The sequence below is a fragment of the Scatophagus argus genome, chromosome 9, assembly GCF_020382885.2.
Source record: "Scatophagus argus isolate fScaArg1 chromosome 9, fScaArg1.pri, whole genome shotgun sequence".
Classification (NCBI taxonomy): Eukaryota; Metazoa; Chordata; class Actinopteri; family Scatophagidae; genus Scatophagus; species Scatophagus argus.
This window is the reverse complement of record NC_058501.1, coordinates 11,702,706-11,724,206: the sequence shown is the minus strand read 5'-3', so window position 1 is coordinate 11,724,206 and position 21,501 is coordinate 11,702,706. Positions and strand designations below refer to the sequence as shown.

Here is a 21,501-nt window from a genome sequence, read left to right as displayed (position 1 = left end):
TTGACAGCACTATATGTGTGTGTGTGTGTGTGTGTGTGTGTGTGTGTGTGTGTGTGTGTGTGCACTTAAGTTACAATAATCCTTTAAAGGTTTGGATGTAGAAATACGGGATAGAACTGCTACAGCTTTATCCCTGATCAAAGAAAAACACACTGATGATTCACAATTATCCAATCTAAACATTTTTGTTAATCTGCCTGTGGTAAAATCAGGGCAGATCTATTCTATAACCTGGAAGAACAAAGACAAGCACAACAATTGCAAGGCCTCCAGTCAACATTGTGAAAGAATACCAATAAGAATGAATAAAAAAACAAAAAACTTCTCAGCTGCTTGCTAGCTGGAGTTCCAGCAAAGTGTGTCATACATTCGTTTCTGTCAGTTTGATCTCTGACAACAAAAGACTCTCTCTGGGCCCCTTAATCAATTGGCTGCATTAAAAAAAATGGCACTTTCAGTGCTTGACGTTCATACTTTATTCTCACACAAATGTCAAAACATCAACATATACTCTTTCCAGGTTGGACTGAGATATGGAGACAGAGCAAATACGGTGTATTTTGATTAATTATCTACAGAAACCTTTAAAAGTTTCTCTCCTAGAGGCAAAGTTGCTCCCTTTTAAATGGTCCTTGATGCAGTGATGAATGAAATGCATGTAGTTATTCTTATTGGTTTTTATGAGGGTTTTTTCAGAGTCCTGACTCTATAATGGGAGTTTAAGTTGGTTGGTCAGAACTGAAACATCTGGTTGATTGTTGGCTGGATTGTCATGACATTTTTGGTTCCTCAGAGGATGAATCTTAGAGACTTTGGTGATCCTCTGGCCTTTTGTCTAGCACCACTGTGAGGTTGACATTTCTGCTTTTTATTTAAAAGCCTCCTGAATGGATTGCGAATACGTTTCGTACAGATATTCCTATTACTCAGAGGATCAATCCAGATGACTGTCATGACTTTGTGTCTAACGCCACCGTGATGTTCACATTGAGGGGTTTTATCTAGCTGCTAGCATGGCTGCTAACTTTTCTTTTCTTGTTTCTCAGTGATTAAGATGGTTTGAATGTAATTTATGGTACGCTCTCATCCCAGCTCATCACATATCAGCGCTTTGTTACGTTATTTGTGTCAGGGTACCCTCTTGCATCTGTGGCTGACACACAAAGCCTTTCCAACATGCACTTTGGTTACGTTTTGGTTACGTTTGGGCGTGTGTGTGTGTGTGTGTGTGTGTGACCCACCACTCATCCTCAACCTCTACTCCTCTCGGGACTTGCTTGCTTTGTGAGCCGTGTTGCAGTGTACAGTTGCTCTGATTGTCTGATACTGATGTGGATGTGTTTTTGTGGAGGTAGTTTAAAGCCTGATGCGTCTCATCCAGATGCAGAAGATGCTCCATTGCTAAAAGATGACGGTATTTGACATTTGATGAACACATAGGGTATTATTGATCCTTATCCAAGTGCTTTTGTTGCCTAAACCTAAATTACACCCTAACCAACACTTAAATGAAGTGTTCTTGTCATAGGTGTATGGAAGACAGTGACAAATAACATTTTGTCCTGTAGGCTGGAGGACTTGTATTTGCGTATCATCCCATTCTTTCTCTTTGCTGTTTTTCACTATAAACCATCCATTAAGAGCCAGTTTTTGTAAATTATTATTTTGCCCTTCATGTAATAAACTTAGAAAACCATTGGTTTTTGTTCCATTAGGCTGCTGCTGTATTAACAGTAATCCACTGCTGCTGGTTTCATTCATGTTTCGACCAAAATAAAGTCAGTAAGGAATTCTGCAGCCAATAATAATAAATATTTGTGCTGTGCTTATCAAAGCAAGAGCAAATCCATTAGTGGATCCCTTGTGCAAGACGGTAATATGTTTTCTTTGGAAATTGGCCCTAAACAATGTTACAATGTTGTCTCAAAAATAATAGCCATTATTTAGACAGCTGCCTGATATTAGATCAGAGGACATCTGTGAGCATGTGTGTGTGTGAGTGAGTATGTGTGTGTACTGTAGGTGTGTCCATGGCCTTATTTATTTCAAATGTGGGTCAGTAGCCTCGAGTAGCAAAACAGATGGATGTCACTCTGCAGACCATAAACATGTAACATGTCATAACAGCCAATTCTTGTAATTCTATCAACAACAAGTTGTCACCCGCTCCACTTTTGAAAAGCTGTGTTTCAGTTTGATTCTGATTTGTGGAAAAATAGTTTTTTTTTTAAATTAAATTGCAACACTGCAAAACACATGCTGTGATATCATTTCATTACCCTTTTAAGCTGCAGCTATCGATGAAAAGGTGCTGATGCCTTTCAGAACTCTTCACTTACTAGACAGACTTTGGTAGTGATAAGAACTCACTTGTTAAGTGGTTGACTTTTTTTTCTAGCTTTTGTGCGTGAAGCAGTCAGAGTGCCAGACCAGCAGCATACCCAAACAAGTGGAAATCATTGAGCAATAAAGGGCAGAAGCCTCTCCTTCCCTCCATGCTACAGTGCCTTTTCAATACGTATTACCTAACAGGATGTGAGTGGATTCCTGATTCCTCACTCCCTTACTGAAGCTTTAAACCAGCGCTCACACACAGGGAGACACACACACGGATTGAACCCAAGGGACAGACGTAGTTAAAGTTGAACTGGAGGCCAATGAGATTCTGTTGACATTCACCACTCGGATAATGAAAGAGAGGAAAAGAGTCCTCTAGTATCCATCACATCTGCAGAGGGTAACCGACACACACCTGGAGAGTGAGGTTTCTATATTTATAGCCAGCCTTAATTCCTAACATTATCATTTATTTCAACTCTCTCGAGCTCCGTGTGTGTATGTGTGTGTGTTCATGTCCCTGCATTTATCACTGTGTTAATTCCCAGCGTTAACATTCATTTAGCCTAAATCTCTCCATCTCTTTGTGCCTGTGTGTGCATATCTTTGTATGTGCCTCTGTGCCTCGCTTTATTTATTGTCCTATTAGCTTACAGAATTACCAGTTATGCAGTTCCTCTATCGCTGTGCATTTTGCCCAACATTTAATTTAATTCCAAGCCTCCACTGTTCAGTCAGTGTGGTGCTCAGTGGATACCCAAGATGGTAAAAGGTTTGTGGTCAGAGATGAGCCAATAGGCTGACAAATAGTGGCAGACACTGAGCAAAGAGGCCAAAACTGATACCACAAATGAACAAAGACAAATACAGTGAATTACATGCAGGATGATCAAGTGCAGGCTGCAAACTAACTGGTGAGTGATGCTATGGGTTCCTTTGAATGCCTCTTAGCATTACATCACTTCTTTCCATCTGAGAGCAAAAAGAGCCAGAAATGTGTGTTATGGCTGAAAAGAATGAAATAAAGAAATTTTAAATTGGTGATGTAGATGAGATTCATAAATGATGTGGAAATGCACAGTTTCAGTAAGAGCTGGTGTGTAGTGTGAAGGGCAAAGTAAGGAGAGCGTTAAAGAGACGTGTTTAAAGGGAAGGTATTAAAATAAACCGAAATGAAAAGTGAGGTGACAGAGAGCGAAGTCAGGTAAATGCCCTCCAGAAACGCACGTGTCGCCTCCATTCGTCTTGTCTCGCTTAACTCTTTATCCATCATCACAAGTTGTGTTTTACATTTTGTTTTGGATATTCGCCAGGTACTGAATTACTCCTGTTGAGAGGATCTAAAGAAATATCATCCTCACACACTTTGGATGTGCGCTCAGAGACTTGGGAGTGGGTCAGCCATTGCTCACTCGTGTGTGAGTGTGTGTGTGTGTGTGTGTGTGTGTGTGTGGTCTCTGTGCTAGCCAGACTTCTGTCCTTGTCCTCGATTAAGCGAGGGGGTTCATGGCTGAGTTGAGCTAATTGTATGACAGTGGTTAACAAGTATGCATGTGTGTCGATGTGCTAATGGCATTTTGGCTATTAGTGGCAAGGACTCCTTAAGTGCAGAGGTCAATTAGAATAATTAGCGTCCACTTCCTCCCTGATATTCCCATTGCTGCAGCTCGTCTTCCCTCCTTCTTCATGCCCACAAATAGACGTTATATCACACTGTACAGTTCAGTGACTGTAAAGTGAACAACGCCGCTGTGCTCCGTTTTTAAGGTAACAAGTTCACTGCATGAGTAGTTTAACCAGAAATAAGTCAAGCCTTCACGTTACAGATGCTTGCTATGATGTAATAAGGTTATTGCCCTTCTTGAAGAAATACAATACCCAGCTTGACAACTGATATGTGCCATTAAAACAGTGACATTAATTAGACTCTGAATCACATATACTATGAAGGCCTTTTCATAATTTACTATTTTTTCCTTCTCTGCTGCCCTCCTCTTTATTTTCTGTACTCAAGTGTTCTAGCTCTGCACTACCTCTTACTTTATATGACACATTTATTGCTCTTTGCCTCCACTCATCTATACCCCCTTATGCATTCCCTTCCCTCTTCCTTCATTCCCTCTTCACGCCCTCCTACCCTCTTCTTTCTATTTCTCCGCTTTGTTTTGCTGCATGACCTCTCTCAGTCTCTTTTGTCCCGTAAATTTCTCTTCTACCCTGTCAATCCCATCCACCATTTTGCCCCCTTATTCCCCCTTTCTTGTGATCCCGCTGATTGACAGTGATGACTGTGTGGTTGACAGAGAACATCAGACCTTAAACTCCTGTTTGAAAAAGATACCAAATGCAGTGCTCCTCTCTGTTTGTAAAATTAACCACATTGTCTGTTTTGAAACAAGGTTTTATTACTCAGAAGATTGTGGTTTAAAAACTTGATAAATCATTTTTGGAATGTGGGGAAATCATAGCGTTGGTAATAGCATAAAGGGCTTTTGTCTTGAACAGGAAATGGTGGAATCAGCATTAGTTTCTGTGTCAAGTGACTCTGCAGTAGTCGTGGGTATTTACTGGCTTCCGCTCTCTGGAAAGTGACACACCAGGGAAAAAAATGAAAACACAGTGAAGCAAACTTGTCTACAGTTAATTAAAAAGTAACCAATCACCTATTTTTGAGGGTGTTCCTGCAATATGCATATATGCATTTACTAAGATGCATACTAAGACAAACTAAAAGATGGAAACAGAGGAGTGGAGAGACAGAAGGAGGTGGGCAGCGCGAGCAAGCAAACTGCAGAATTAATAGGTAAGCCTGACCTGAATAGTGACACCGAAAACAAGTCTAGTTTGAGAGCCCCACCCAACGCTAAGGTGCTTGCAATGTGTGCATGGAGGTAAAAAATAACCAGACGTGATGAAAGGGTCTTATCACATCCCCTCTTAGAAACCTACACAGTTCACCAAGTTTGTGTCTGTGTGTGTGTACACACTAGACAGCGAGATTAGAGGAAGACAAACAGAAAGAAAATAGCAAGGCAAGGCAGAGATGGAGCGACAAACTTGGAGGGAGACAGTTTATAGGTCGTGTTGCTCTCAGCACACATATAGTGTCTGTTTTGTCAGAACGTCTGTGTATGCATTGAAGTGGAACAGAACAAGACAGTGGATTAAAGATCAAGGGGCCAAGCAGGGAGAGGTCTCTGGTGGAACAACGCAAACCGTCTAAAACCAGCTGTTGGATTACACCTTAAAACCCACTGGATCACACTACTTCCACACACGTACACACTCGCACACACACACACTCACGCCCGCAGCTCTCACAAATGAATATGAATGTTTGTGCCTGGCTGAGTTTGTCTGAGATGCTCTGAGGACCACTGAGCAAACGACAGGTGTATCAATGTGCTGCCTGTCTGTCTTGATTGAATAAACAAGCCAATAAAACAAAGAAAATCTGGTTTGCGGAGCTCTTGTGTACCGACACTGTTTTTTGGAAGAAACAAGCTGCTGTAGGCGGGTTTAAACTGCTCTCTGGGTTGATGCTCAGGCAGTTTTTTTTTAACCTCTGTGGATACTACAATTGTATTTCTATAAAAAAAGTTTTTTTTTCCAAGCAGTACACAGCCATCAGTTTTTTTTTGTTTTGATTTTTGCCATTCTCATTGTTTTCTGCTTAAGAGCTGAGAAACAACTAACGAAATTTTGATCTCACACTCAAGTTAATTTAGTAGCTGCTTTGCAGGTTTTGTTCATATCACACCAATATCACCATTTTTCCAGCCGTAGATGTTTGATTTTCATCTTTTCTGAGGATGTTTTTCTCCATTTGGCTTACCGGTTGAGCATTAAAGTTCATCCTTGCCTTTGGAAATAGCATCGGACAAATCCATATCATCTCTCACAATCTCAGGGTCCATAGCTATTTGGGTGTTTTGGATCATATCACGTTGCCTTTATCACTAATGAAGTTAGTTAGTTGTAATCTTGAAGCCATATGGAAATTAAGAAATTTCTTAAAGGAGCTCTAGACCACAAAAGAACACTAAAGAACACTAGAACACTAAAGCAACACCTACACGTTTGGAAAAAAATAAAAAATACACATCTGAAAACTGTCTTAGCAAAAAGAAAGGTGACAAGAGAAAAAGTGAGTTTTTAAAAAGTTTGAATCACCAAATTGCAATCCACCATCCACTGTGCTGGACTGTGTGTACTTATTAAGAAATGAAAGCAAATTGGCTTCATTATATCGGCTCTTTTTATTAGCCAGGAGTATAAAATAAGCTTTGCCTTTATTGGGCGATAGTTTATATGTACACTAAATTATATTTTTGTGGTGTGTTGTATCTATAAGTTGATGTGTTTCTGGTAACATACTGTTCAGAATGCAAGTTAAAACCTGAGAGTGACCTTTCAATTACCTTTGATTTTCTTACTGCTTGCAATTTTTAAGTGTTTTGTACATCAAGAAGCTATTACTGTCTTCTGGGAAGTGAGAATAATGAATTTTGGTCTAACATTTCTTTATGTTTCATCACCTCTTTGCGACAAGCAGTTTAACATGTGTATAATAAGTTATCATATAATCACGGAAAACTAGTCAGCACGAGCAGGTTTCCCATCATTACTGCTTCACTGAGGTTGTCTCTTTAAATGCTATACTCATTTTAATCTCTGTTTGGTGGAGCAAGGACACCTACACATGAGCAGACGAGGTGGAAAGGCCTAGACGGCATTGATTTAAAGTGGACATTTTCTCCACAACATAGCCTACAGGAAAGTGCTTATATTGAAACATTAGGTTCTGCATGATAAACAGCAGGCAAGAGAATTGGATCTTATTACTGTTCATCCTGAAATGATGCATTGAAAAAACATCTCTCAGGAGTGACCATAAAAGAGGCAGTTCACCTACTGTATAATATCATTTCCATTACATCATTTCTCTGAAGTGTATTTTAATACCTAGCGGATTATTGCATCAAAATCAAACATGTCAGCTTGTGTTTAACTATCTGGGAATAAATGTCCAATTATTTTTGTAATCAGTTAGCCATATCTTGGAGCTAAAGTGCTCTTCAGGTTCAGAGAAAAAGGGAAATGTTGTCAGTGAAGTGGGGACTGTCACTGTCCATCCATCTGCATGTCTGTCACTGTTCTCAATGTTAATTCCAGACACTGAAACACAATCAGGGTGGCGGGGGAAATAAAACCTAACTAGAGAGATTGAAATGACAGCACACTCCGCTGATCCCTGGCTAAATAGAGGTCAGCAATAAATTAAAGCCGGCTGGGAAGAAATACTGTTAAAGGGAACAGAGAAAGCGACAAAGAGAAGGAAGAAAACAGTGTGTGAAGTTTTCTGAACTAGATCAAGTCTGTGTGTTTGAAGACGTGTTGTGTGAGTATCTGTGTTTATTTGGTTGTGTATTGAGCATTACATTATATTACCCTCCCAACTATATCCATATGTTGGACTGTTTGTGTGTGTGTGTGTGTGTGTGTGTTACCTCCTGGGAGAAGGAGATTAAAAAGCAATCTGCTTTGCTTTAATGAATCTGGTCTGCTTTGCGGATAGCCTGTGCTTGTATGTGTTTAAACCTCTGTGTGCTTTTATTTGTGTGTTTGTGTATCACTACATGTGTTACTACTACTAACTACAAGTTATACTACCTGCCTATAGCAGTTCCCAGCTCAGTTCCTTGTCTGCGTCACTGTCTTTGTCGTTTCATGTCTGTCTCCTCTGCTCGGGTTTGCAGCCAGCCAACAGTGGCTTCTATTGTTACGCTCACATTTTTGATACTCATTTCTCCACTCCCACACAAGTTAATTCAATTGTCAGGGAGCCATATAATTTTTCCCACAGTGCTGCAGACTGCACAGTGGGCTGAGTTGTAAACTGCAGTCACTTGCTCTCTCATTGACACCAGGTGGACAGTCTGTCTAATCACATGCTTGCACACCAATTATGGTTGGTGTTTGTCCAATTTTCTACTCACATGTAAATGGGTTCAGTGATGGCTTTGCCTTTTTCTAATCATGTCTCTTCATGTAAATAAGGTTCAGATGTAGTTCAGCCAACCTTATGGTTCACAATCAGCGAATGTAGAGACATGGACACAAATCTGCAAATTCAAAAATTTCTGAGCAGTAGCTGCTTTGGTTTCAGGGTCCTGGTAATGTGCATGTTGGCTCACTGTTGTGGCTTGCTGTGACATTTGAACAGAACAGAGACAAAATTAATGTAGTCAGTAACAACTATGCTTTTTCTACTATTGTAAGTAAAATGCCTGCTGTGAAAAGGGCCACTTTGGAGCTGAAATTTATTATGTCTGCAAATGAAAATATTTCTGCAATTTTTTTTGCATTTATGAAACAGCTGTTAAAAATAATGATCACAATCGTTGTGCTCCAATCATAAGCTAAAGTTAGCAGCTACGATAGCATGTTCAAGCCATAACCAGCAGGTGTTTGGACACAGAAACATTTGCTCACAAGGACAGCTTGTGTTAGCGTCTTTCAGTTTTGAATAATGTTTAAACTAAGCAAAACAAAAGTTTCCAACTTCTTTATGACAAACACTTTAATTTGAAGTTAAATGCACTGTAAAATTCAGGCAAGTAATACACTTATACTTGGTTCCTGTTGTGCATACAAAGAAATCATTGTAGTGGATTGAAATTTGTGTTTCAGCTCCAATAGATGGTTGAGTTGTAAGAGGCTCCCCAGGAGAAAGAAGAAGAAAAGCCTCACTCTACTGCAATAGTAGTACTTCTGTCATCCATGACGTTAGAAACCATCTCTGGATGGTTAAACTAAAAAGGTTGCTGAATCTAATACAGATACAAGGCTTTGGCAAATTATTCGGGTATGGATATGTTATCCTATGACTAATACAAAACATGCAAATAAGTTTAGAATTTGGCAGCTCTTACCTTTATCCTAGCATGAAATCTGATCTTAACTGCTAACGTTGCTACTATCAAAGGGCCTGATCAGAAATTACAGGCCGTGAATGTGTCAGTGCTTGAAAAGATTTTCCGTTTTTTTTTTCATTCACATTTAAACATTTGGTTCCCATATGAATAGAAATACACGTAGAGATTGACATGTCTGGTGCTCTGCCATGGCGGTTTGCTATAGTGAGCTTTAGAGAGTTTAAGAAAGAATTCGGTGCCAAACAAAACCTGTCTCTTATTAGTTAGCCACAGCGATGGACAGAGTGAGATACAGGGATAAAGAAAGGCAGAGAAGAAGAGAGGTAACTGTAGACTTTGACAAAGGAAAGACTTGGCACCACAAAATCTGTCAATATAACTGCGGTATTTCATCAAACCCATGCGCAGGGTTTTGTTTTCTCACCGTTTTTCTTTCCTCCTGCCTCAGTCCATTTCACACTTCTTTTCTTCCCCCGTGAGCACGCAGACATAATTCCCCACTGTTTCCCAGTAACTGAACTTCGACTCACAGCAAAGGTGTTATATGGGAGAGGAAAACGGGGGGTAATAGGTAGAGAAGGGGAAGAGAAGAAGAAAGGCAGATGGGGCTTAGAAGGACCAGAGGGAACTTTAACAAGCCTGTTATTGTCTGGCAGTCAGGAGGAGAGAGTTTCAATAGCTGCAGTAGTAAGATACTGGAAGCACTCCCTCATACATACATTGTTGGGAGGGATACACTACCTGTACAGCATGCCAGGGTCACACATTAGCAAACTGAAGTTACTTTTGTTGGTCAGTTGCTGATAGTGCATTTGGCTAACACTGTAACAGTCACTTTGTGTGAATTAGAGCCAAAATGAATCTCTACACAGAAACTACCTCTTGTGCTGCAACCCAGTCTAGTTTTGTAGTCTGTAAACCCCTGCTTAGTGAAGACTTAGATTATAACTAGGCCAAGCTTGAGCATACTAAAAGCTGGCACAACTGGAAACTGTTTACATGAATGAACTTTGTTTTTTTCCGTATTTGGAAAAGCTGTCACAAATTGCCTTGGAAACCACTTCAGATGTGTTTCTTTAATCAAATCTTTAAGCCTACTTGAGATCAGGTCAGATTTGTGTGTCCAGACAACAATTTCAGTTCAATTCAGTTTATTTATATAGCGCCAATTCACAACGAAAGTTATCTCATGACACTTTCCAATTAGAACAGGTGTAGACCAAACTCTTTAATTAAATTGTAATACAACCCAACCTATCTGGATGGATTACTGTGGTAACGACACAAGTGTCACAGCTTTCCAATGCAGAAGCTGGAGAGAGGATGTATCATCCCTCCATACAAGTACTATGAGAAGTCATGGTGCAGAACTTTGCCTTTGCACCAGACAGACTCATTGATAGAGAAGGACTGTATACATTAATTCTGCTTATTGGCTCTGATGTACTATGACATATATATACATTGATGAAAAAATTACAACTTCTACTGCAAGGTTTTTGTGGATTCCAGGTCCTGATCAATACAGCAAAACAGTTGCTTTATGGTCTTGGAGTCACATCACATACCCAGCTAGATAACAGTACCCAATAAAGTTAGCAAAGCATGCATTCTGAATTTAATTAGATTTTTTTAGTATTTCATTACTTAACACAGACCCTTACATTAAATCTGCTGTTGCTTGAAATGAACTCGTGCCCAGTTAACAAAGACCTGCAAAAATCACTTTTGAGTTTGTAAGGTTTTACAGAGACTTCAGAGACAGGTCTTCTGCGCTGCTGAGTGACTGACAGAAAACATGATATAATGCACAAAATGATGTGGAAACACTCAACCTGGGCACAATAACTAACAGTAAAATTCAACTTTGATTCATCTTTCATGCCTCCTGAGATAGGTTATCTAGCTTTGACAAATGATTATCCAAAATATTTCTTAAATTACATCATAATGAATGGTAATTTATTATTTCTTCTAGGAAAAATGACCTTTGCTGTTCAGCTGTTTACCGACATCAGCGAGGATAATGTGAAGGAGAGGGGTGACTTTGATTATTGGTTCAGATGTAAAACACCAGTGTCATGTCTAGTTGAAAGACTTTCTCACCACCCTGCCAACAATAGGCTATACAGAATGGTCAGCGAGCTGTAATTATCTCTAATTACGACCCTCTAATCCCCTGTTTACCGTTGCCTTCGTCTGCCCTGATGGCTTTTCGCATTGCACAGAACTCGACTCTCCCTTGCTGACTCTTTCTTTCTTAAACATAAAGTCCCTCATGTCTCTCTATTTACCCACAATGTCAACAGCAGTTACTATAGATACTAACTCCCCCTGAACGTCTCTGACTTTTTATTATAGAAAAAAAAAAAGTTTTGTGTGAGTCTTTTAACAAATCCTTTCTCGTGCTTAGTTATGGTTCTTGCTTTCTGTTCTTGACTCTCAGATTTCTTTAACGGCCGTGCTTGTTTATCTTGTAAGAAGGGAAACTCTAAAGAACTATCGTTTCTCTTTGGCCTCTCAGCCTTTTGACATTTTGCTGAGACATCTCATACTAATCTTCAAATTCTTTTCTTTTTTCAGTAGGACAGTAGAATAATTTAAATGATTTGCTTGTTTCATATGGGCCACTCTCAGTTTTGACCCTGCGACCATTATGTGCCTGAACAGATAATATATTCCTAATCTTCTTGGCTTCTTCTAAACACTACCAGCATTTTATAATTCAGTCTTATATGTTATGCATTTGCAAATCAAAGATTGTCATCGGCTGTCTCTCGACCTTGTTGTCTATTCTTCTGTCCTCCGTCTGCCGTCTGCAGCAGATGGATGGTTCAAACATTCAGACAGACACAGACAGCAGACAGAAGGCTCTGTCTGGAAAATCACTTTTTGAAACAAATACCTGATCGGTACACAATGTCTTTAATGAATTTCTGTCTTGAGATGGTGTTGGCCTGAGAGGGAAGGGCAAGTAGCACAGGTGTTACAGTGGAGGAGGAAAAACAAAGAAATTGCTGCTTTTATAACAAATTATTTTATTTTCATTTTTTTTTCCATTTGTAGTTGATGGTGTACAGAAAGGATAACACAAGGGAAACAAAGGTCTCTAAGCCAGAGAATAGCAATTACCCAGAATGCACCTGAGCCACTAAACCTGCCAGCAGTAGTTGAATTATCTACATTGACTCATATTGTATCAGTCCACCATGTAATTCCTAATCTTTTAAATGTGCTTTTGTGAACAAAAACAGAGAGTAATCATGCACGTTTCTTACAGTCAGCGTTCTCTTTTATTGCTTTTCTTCATTTACATACAAATGTCCATCCTTATCAGCAGGTTTGTGATGCCATGTTAAGTGGATTTATTGATTTATAGGGTATGATACAGGAATGGGATGACACCAATATAAGCAGTTATGATATTGTGATAAATGAACTAACAAATGTGTGCGTGTGTTTGTGTGTGTGTCTATTCTGACCGTTACTTTCAGGTGGGAGGTTTCACATGTGAGTCTTCCCTTTCTAACCGCCTTTAAAATGAGAAATGAGACAGAATGATTTGTTTAGAGAGTAATTCCAAGAAGGAAAAAAATACTCTGGAGTTCAAAGAAGGCTCTCAAGATGCTATTTTTACATTGTGAGTAAGAAGTGGAGATGCAGGGCATGTGTTTGGGTGGTTGACTAAGTTTCAGATTATGTTTGTATATGTGTCATTGTACTGTATGCAAAGAAAATTGTGAGTTTTGTTTCTGACTGTTTTGTCTGGCTTTTTTTTTCTTTTTGTTTTAATAAAGACAATGTGAAACCTGCAAACTTGAGGTGTGGAGTTATTGTTTCTTCTTCAGGTTTTGGCAGAGAATCAAAAGAAGGCACATCAAAAGAATATTTTTAATGGGAATTATCTTTTCTGTTGTATATATATATATATAATTCTGTCTGTGGTCAGTTTGAATTCATATCAGTCTGTCCTTTCTCTGCTCCTTTTAGTTGATCAGTTTGTGTGCCACACGGAGGCCATTGCAGACATCATAATCCTGGTGGACGGCTCCTGGAGTATTGGTCGGCTCAACTTCCGGCTGGTTCGCATGTTCTTGGAAAACCTTGTCAGTGCCTTTGATGTTGGCATTGATAAGACGAGGATAGGTGTGTCCCTGCTACTTTTCTTCTTCGACAGATGGTGCACCACAGAATCAATATGGTCTTCTCACGTTTGTGTAAACGTTTTAATTGCCTTAATATAGATTGTTTGCTCATATCTGTCTGAAAATAGTGCTGCTTGTGTATCGACTATTGTAAGCAAATGATACAAACAAATGACAAGTTGTCTATGTGTATATGCGTCTAGGTCTGGCTCAGTACAGTGGTGATCCCAGGATAGAGTGGCATCTAAATGCTTTCTCCACTAAAGATGCTGTCATTGACGCTGTCAAGAACCTGCCCTACAAGGGAGGAAACACTCTCACAGGTGGTGGATTTTACTGACTTTTTTTGTACTTTTAACCTCCTCTTGCTACAAGTTTCTCTTGTTATGAATTTGATACAGTCCTGGCGCAATCACTGTATACTACTTCTCCATTCTTCTTCTGTTTTTATATTTTAATACTTACTTTTCTCTCTTGAATGTTTTTTTTTCTATCTTTGTCCTTTTTTCATTATCCTTTCACTGACATTTCTCCCTCTTTTTGGGTCTTTTTCATCATCCCTCCTCCTCCTCCTCCTGTTTTTCTCTCCTTGTCTCTGCAGGCCTTGCGTTGACTTATATCTTGGAGAACTGTTTCAGGCCAGAATCTGGCTCACGGGACGGTATACCCAAGATTGGGATCCTCATCACGGACGGGAAGTCCCAGGATGATGTCATACCACCTGCTGAGAGCCTGCGAAATGCTGGTGTTGAGCTGTTTGCTATTGGTGAGAATCGACACACACAAACACACTTGCTTAGAAGAGAGTCTGTACCACAATGAGTTAGAAAAACACTTTTCTTGCTGTACTATTATGAATTTCTATGGAGAATATGTATTAACACCAGTGGTCTTAATAAGTACAAGTCAATGTTATGCTAATGATCATATATTTTCTCTCACCTTTAAGGTGTCAAGAATGCTGACGAGAACGAGTTGCACTCCATCGCGTCAGAGCCACACGACACTCATGTTTACAACGTGGCAGACTTCAACATCATGAGCTCCATAGTGGAGGGACTGACCAGAACAGTGTGCGAGCAAGTGGAGCACCAAGACAAGGAGATCAAGCAGAGTAAGGAGACAGTGAGACGCCGAGACTGTTCAGTCATCATGCATACATAATACAGTATATCAGACCAGCATTTTCATGCACTTATGTGCAAACTAGAGCAGTAACTCCACTCAGCTGTCCAATGTCAAGTCAGGACCGATTACTTTGTCTCTTCCTAATGAATGTATTGTTTGGGGTGAATCAATGTGTATTTAGATGAAGCTTGAGTGGTTGTATTTAATGAACAGTTTCTCCATTGAGACAGCTGTGTCATATAGCAGCCAAGCAGAAATGATATCCTGCTATAAAATGGTGATTAATTTAGGACACATTATCTTCTTTCTTTATCCTGCATCTATTTTTCTCTTTATTGTAATAAGTTTTCATCTCCATCATCTCCATGGATATAAAGATGCAGGACAGGAAAAATAAGAAAGAGGATGCTTTAAAGGGACACCATAAATGTAGTCTAATGTGTTTTGATTATGTTTCGACACTATCACCTTGTACTCTGATCCTTGATGCATGTGTCTTTCTACTTCAAAGTTTCTCACTGGGGGTAGTTTATTGTAATCTTGTGCAATCTCGTATCGTTCCCTTGTCTTTTATTTCTTCAGAACAGATACCAGAGACGATCGGGTCGCCACTTGACCTGGTGACATCAGATGTGACGGCTCGAAGCTTTCAGGTTTCATGGAGCCACGCCCCCGGAAACGTGGAGAAATACAGAGTGGTTTATTACCCTGCTCAGGGTGGAGAACCACAGGAGGTATATCCTGTGTGCCTTTGCAAAGAACACCACTACATTCACTGTATAGAAAAGGGAGTTTTACCAAGACTAATTAGAAAAAGCTGACTGAGAGAAAATAACCACTATTTAACGCAATATGAAGTTAAAAAATAGCCATATCATTGCAAGTCATTGTCTCTGTACAGAGACTAGTAGTAGAGTAGTAGTAGTACGGCTGAGGCTGGGATACTCGGTGTGTTTCCATCATATTTACCACACCTGTGGGAGTATCTCAGGCCTTCCGGAAGGTGTATGGATTGAGCTCACTTTTTTCCTGAGACACTGCTAGTGTATTCATCCATACCTCTCATCCCTGCATTCACAGCTCCCCTGAACATCCATGCAGGTAATGAAGGCACACTAGAAATGACACTCTGGCTGATCCAGGCACCTGCTTGATATTTCCAGAACATTTGACCATAGAAACCATTAAATCTTTTGCTTAGCGGGGTTTACAGAGACCAGATGGTCTGGAGCCGCATGTGAGGAGACCTTTCCAGCTGGCTCAGTCCGAACCTAATCTGTATCACAACTGTCATCCATTCAGATCAGAATGAAAAAAATATTTTGCTTTTTGTACTTTATTCCATTCAGTAAATTGATTGTTTTTTCCCCTCCTCTTCCATTCTCTTTCGACCTCTACCTCTCTCTCTCTCTCTCTCTCTCTGTCTCTCTCTCTCTCTCTCTCTCTCTCTCTCTTTTCTGCCCTGCCCTCTTCTCTGTCATTCCTCTTGTACATTTGTCATTTTCATCTTCCCCCATTTATTGCCCCACTTTCCATTTTCCCTGCCATTCTTTGTCCCCTTTCCCCTCCCTCATTCTTATCCCATCCATTATCCGAACCCCATTTCTCCTTTCTGTCCCTTCAATCTGTCTTTCGGCCCCCTCCTCCTCCTCCTCACCGTTCACACTCCTGCTCCCCAGGCGGTTGTGGACGGCGGTGAGACTTCTGTGGTGTTACAACATCTCAGCTCTCTCACAGAGTACCAGCTGGCTGTGTTTGCTGTGTACGCAAACGAGGCAAGTGAAGCTCTGAGAGGATCGGAAACAACCCGTAAGTTTATTCTTACACACAAACACACACACAGAAATGTACTTATAAGCCCTCACACCAATGCTTCAGTCAACATCTGAGATCAGAAGTTAATAACGATGGCTTGAAGGTTTGACAGCCAGGAGCCAGACATATTGAAAATGATGCACTCATATAGGAAGATAAGGTGCATTTTTATACTTCTCCTCAAATTCAAATCCTGGCAAAACTTTGTGTTGTGATATAACAACTTATCAAACTAAACCCCGTGTAAATCCAGACCAACTCCAAAGACCTTTCTCCTTGATTGAACTGTGCTTTGTGAGGTCTGATCTGTGTGTGTGTGTGTGTGTGTACTTGTGTGTATGCAGTGGCCCTTCCCACGGTGACGGGCCTCCAGCTGTTTGATGTAACTCACAGCACCATGAAAGCAAAATGGGACAGTGTGGATGGAGTCTCTGGCTACATGGTGCTGTATGGGCCGCTCTCACACGATGGAGTCTTGGATGACAAAGAGGTAATGAAAGAAAGAATAAGACAGAATAAAGACAAGAAGATATATTCAGTAGATAAATGTTCAGTTCATACTATTAAATAGCATCTTGGCAGTTGAGTCTGAAGTTTTGTATTAAATGTGTGTGTGTGTATTTTCCCCCAGGTCAAGTTATCAGATGCAGTGACAGAGCTGGGGCTAGACGGGTTGAGCCCTAACACTGACTACACCGTCACTGTTTATGCCATGTATGGAGAGGAAGCCGGTGACCCTATAACAAACCAGGAAACTACATGTGAGTATTGCACATTCACACATGTACAGTATTTAACCTCTGAGATGTACGAGGGCTCTCATCCTGAGCTTTTATTCCGACCGTAACCTAAAACTCAAACTGGCTCTCACAAAGGTAGAAGAACACAGACACACCAACACTTCGAGCACTTGTTCTCTCCCTCTCTCTCCTCAGTACCACTGAGCCCTCCCACCAACCTCCAGTTCTCTGACATCACTCACAACTCTGCCCACATCAGCTGGGACCCCGCGCCCAGTGGAGCGAAAGGTTACCGCGTCATGTGGGTTAAGACAGATGGACTCGTCACAGAGGAGGTGTGTGTGACATGTGACTCTGTGATTTTATGTCTTAAAATCTTAAATATAATTATATTCGAGAGCAGTTTTAGTCTATGAGTGTGGGTGTCTGAATGAGAAGAAGTGAAAAATAAAAGAGGATAGAAGGATAGAACAAGAGATTAATTGTAGGGATTGTTTTTCTGAAAATCAAAACGTCAGACAGCAATGTTTGTTGAGCAAATTGCTGTTTTTAAGATGTAAATCATCTTAAAAATAAACCGATATTACAGTTATACAAGACTGATGTGTGTGCATGTGTGTGTATGTAGCCAAAGTTGGACAAACTCCTAAAATTTACACAGACTGTAGAAATTAGTGTTTGTGTCTGAAGTCTTCACCGAATACTAGCAGTACTTCATCACTAGAAATGTTTTGTAAAGGCTGGTCAGCTAATCAGACCTAATCAGACTGATGATTCATAGATAAACTATATAGACAAAAGTATTGGGACATGGCTGTTTTGTACTTGAATTCAAGTGTGGTATGGGGCTGTTTTTCAGGGGTTGGGATTGGTCCCTTACTTTCTGTGAAGGGAAATCTTAATGCTTCAGCATACCAAGACTTTTTGGACAATGCTTTGCTTCCAACTTTGTGGCAACAGTTTGGGGAAGGCCCTTTTCTATTCCAGCATGACTGTGCCCCAGTGCACAAAGCAAAGCTCCATAAAGACATGGCTGGGTGACTTTGGTGTGGAAGAACTTGACTGGCTCACACAGAACCCTGACTTCAAGCCCATTGAACACCCTTGGGGTGAACTGGAACAGAGAATGTGAGGCAGCCCTTTTCGTTCAACATCAATGCCTGACATCACAAATGCTCTGCTGCATGAATGGGCAAAAACTCCCACAGAAACACTCCAAAATCTTGTTAAAAGCCTTCCCAGAAGAGTGGAAGCTGTTGTAGCTGCAGAGCTGTCCATGTATTTAGAATGCAATGTCATTAAAGTCCCTATTTGTGTAATGGTCTGTCTATACAGTGTATAACTGTGGGTTTTTGATTGAATGTGTCAAGTTACTGTGTGTTTTGTGCAGATGGAAGTGGGAGATGTGAACTCCTATGACCTCAGTGATTTGACGTCTCTGATGGAGTACTCCGTGGCCATCTTTGCCCAGTATGACGAGGGCCAATCAGAGCCGCTCACAGATGGATTTACTACCAGTAAGTATTTTTGTTTGTTTTCGACTGTGAGGGTACAGTAGTGATTTAGTACGTTGGTTTGTTTCTGGGAGTCACTGCCGACCCTGAAATCAAACCCTGAGCAGATGTAGATGTTATCAAATGTTCAATTGTTTTTTTCATTATTGTCCAATTTGTCTTTCACGTTGGTGTTATTCCATTTGCCTGTCACCATCTCTGTGGAGGACAATTTTGTCTCAGTTTCTTGAAAATAGTTGTATCAGTACCATTAAAAGGAAAACCATTTCCGTCTTAGTGCCAAACAGTGTTTAATTTTATTATCCCTACTGGCCATTCTGCTATTTTGGCAGTCTGCCCATCTCATTTACACTGCGGCATAATAGCCCAGTCACATTAAAAGGTCATTTTACTGTCCCTTGCTGTTCTGTCATGGTAACAGAAATTGATTTGTAGGAATATCCCTTTAAGCAACAAGCATTTGGGCTCCAGTGCTGAGTCAGCTCAAAGAAATGTATTTCTGGCAAGCGGTTATTAAACTACTCACTCTAAACGGGCATGTTGATTTGTATTTATCTGCTGGCAAACTCGGTTCAAAGGAACAGGTTTGAGAAAGGGAGCTTCATGAACTCATACAAATGTGTTAGCACTTTCAAGGCGTTTGAGTGGAGGAGTGGAAAATTGTGGGAACCAGCATGATAAGAGTTCACAGTAAAATGCTCAAAATGCTGTGTCACAGGTATGTTGTTTTAACTTAACTGCTCAACAAACAGTTTAAAGTTAGAAATAAATTAGTCCCTGCAGCAGCAGTTTAATTCCAGGTCAGTGATTGTACCAAGCAGAATCTAGCTCGTGGTTATATGGCTCACCTTACTACTTGTTGCATAGTGGTGCTCATAGTATTTTAAGTGCCACATGTTGCAGTGACACGCAGCTTGATTTTTATTCTGCTTTGTTGCAACCAGAGTGGATGTTGACTTGTTTTCAAGTAATTTGAAGAAATGAATGTTTGTACTGGTATTTAAAAGACAGAATAAGTGTTTCATGCAGGATTTCCATGAAAAGTTGTTTTATGTATTGCAGTTGCAGTGCGGGCTCAGCTCACTTTGGTCCGTACTCTGTCCATTGTGCATCAATGCAGGACATGTGCTACTTAGCAGGACATACCAGGAGGGAAAATCAGTGCATAACGCCGTGTAAATGTCACAAATGCCTGGGAAAATGGGAACATTATTAAAGAAAAATGTAAAACTCGATCTCTCTAGCTCCAGTTCCCGGTCCTTTGAATCTGCGCTCCCACGACATCACCACAGACAGCTTCCAGGTCAGCTGGGATCACTCGGCCAATGACATCGTCCTCTACAGGCTGTCGTGGGCACCATTCAAAGGTGGCGACACAAAGGAGGTCAGTGTCAATGGAATGTGAGAGATGATGGTGTTTATATGATGTTTTTTCACCAACATGAAGTGAAATGTGACATTTAAGTTAACACAGAACCGCTATACTATAGGCATGTAACATTACAAATATTACACAATTTATTATTTAGAACAAAAAGAAAAATAACCTGCATGGAATCTGGCTTTTTTCTATTTTAGCCTGGGGTTCATTATTATCTCTATGTCCAGAAGGAGAAGGAACTGTACTCAGATAAAGAGTGTGCACTCTATACGGTTGCATATAAGCTTAACTACACTAGTGGTATCTGGTAATACCTCTGACATGGATGAGTATAAATAAAGGCTGAATAAATCCAGAAATTAATGACTGGGATGTTTTATTACCGTGATCTGGGCTTTAGGGACAGCTGGGCAGCAGTGATAGAGCCTTAGGTCTGCCTGTGAGTGTATATGTGTGTGTGTGTGTGTGTGTGTGTGTGCGTCTGTGTGTTTATGTGTTTCGATGAGAGTCATCGAAGCTGAAAATAACACTCTGAGGAGTTGGAGAGGTGGGCTGGTGATTCTGCGAGCATAGAGAAAGGAATGCACGTAGCTTTTCTCTTTTTCTCACCCACATACGCTACTCACACGCGCGTACACACACACACACACACACACACACACATACTTACATCCTCCGCCGACTGCTCTGTATTGTTATATCTGTGAGCAGATTAAATGTAATACAATCAAACAGCCACACAGACACAGATACACAAACAGAACAAAGGATTACCCAGATTAAAAGTTTATCATAATCTACTGATCCATGAGAAGAGTAAGTTTTATCATTGTTGATGCCTTTGGTGTTTCATGCTATATTGTTTGGATTCATTTGTTTTACTGGTGTCCTGATACCTTTTTGAAAGCAGGTTTTGGAGTCTTTTTGTGCTCTTTGTTAATGAATAAAATATCTGATTGACTCAGTCTCTTTAGTCAGGCAAATACCGTGTGGGGCTATAAAATATGGAAATATATATGACTGAATGCAAGGAAGTGTACAAAGAAAAGAGAGAATGAAGCACTAAAGAGCACTTGCTCCAGTGAATGGTCAGCCCCGCTGGTGAAATTTGCATGTAATTGTGCCTCAAAGGGCACTGCAAAGAACCAAATTCCTACTCATATAATGGTTACTGAGTCATTTACAGTAGATTTCAATTTCAGTGTTGCTCTCCATGGAAGCAAGCTGCACTTTCGATGACCTTTTTGTATTTACCTTAGGGTCTGATTTATTTCTGTGACTTACAAATTATAGTGGTCGTTTGGAGTCCTGCAGCAGTAGCTGATCCAACTGGCTGTGCTGTTGTACTCAGAGGAAAAGTCACATTTGTGAATTATATTCACTTAGGGATGATCATCTTCGTAACTCTTCTTGTATTGTGGTGAAGATTAAATTAATTTCTACAATGTGTAATTGATTTGACACGCTATTACACGAAATCCCTTTTTAGTTTGTATTCACAAA

General features: G+C 40.3%; 1 protein-coding gene across 5 annotated transcripts in view; it reads left to right on the top strand.

Moving 5' to 3' along the window:
* The window catches only part of LOC124064424 (collagen alpha-1(XIV) chain-like), a 123,699-nt gene that overhangs the window by 29,991 nt on the left and 72,207 nt on the right, over positions 1-21,501 (top strand). For all 5 annotated transcript variants that reach the window (XM_046398874.1, XM_046398870.1, XM_046398873.1 and 2 more), the window contains 11 exons: positions 13,266-13,421; positions 13,624-13,743; positions 14,022-14,186; positions 14,370-14,534; positions 15,131-15,282; positions 16,228-16,357; positions 16,708-16,853; positions 16,995-17,124; positions 17,299-17,438; positions 18,494-18,620; positions 19,862-20,001. In XM_046398874.1, coding sequence (XP_046254830.1) covers positions 13,266-13,421; positions 13,624-13,743; positions 14,022-14,186; positions 14,370-14,534; positions 15,131-15,282; positions 16,228-16,357; positions 16,708-16,853; positions 16,995-17,124; positions 17,299-17,438; positions 18,494-18,620; positions 19,862-20,001 — 1,571 coding nt within the window. The remainder of the gene's footprint in view (positions 1-13,265; positions 13,422-13,623; positions 13,744-14,021; positions 14,187-14,369; positions 14,535-15,130; positions 15,283-16,227; positions 16,358-16,707; positions 16,854-16,994; positions 17,125-17,298; positions 17,439-18,493; positions 18,621-19,861; positions 20,002-21,501) is intronic.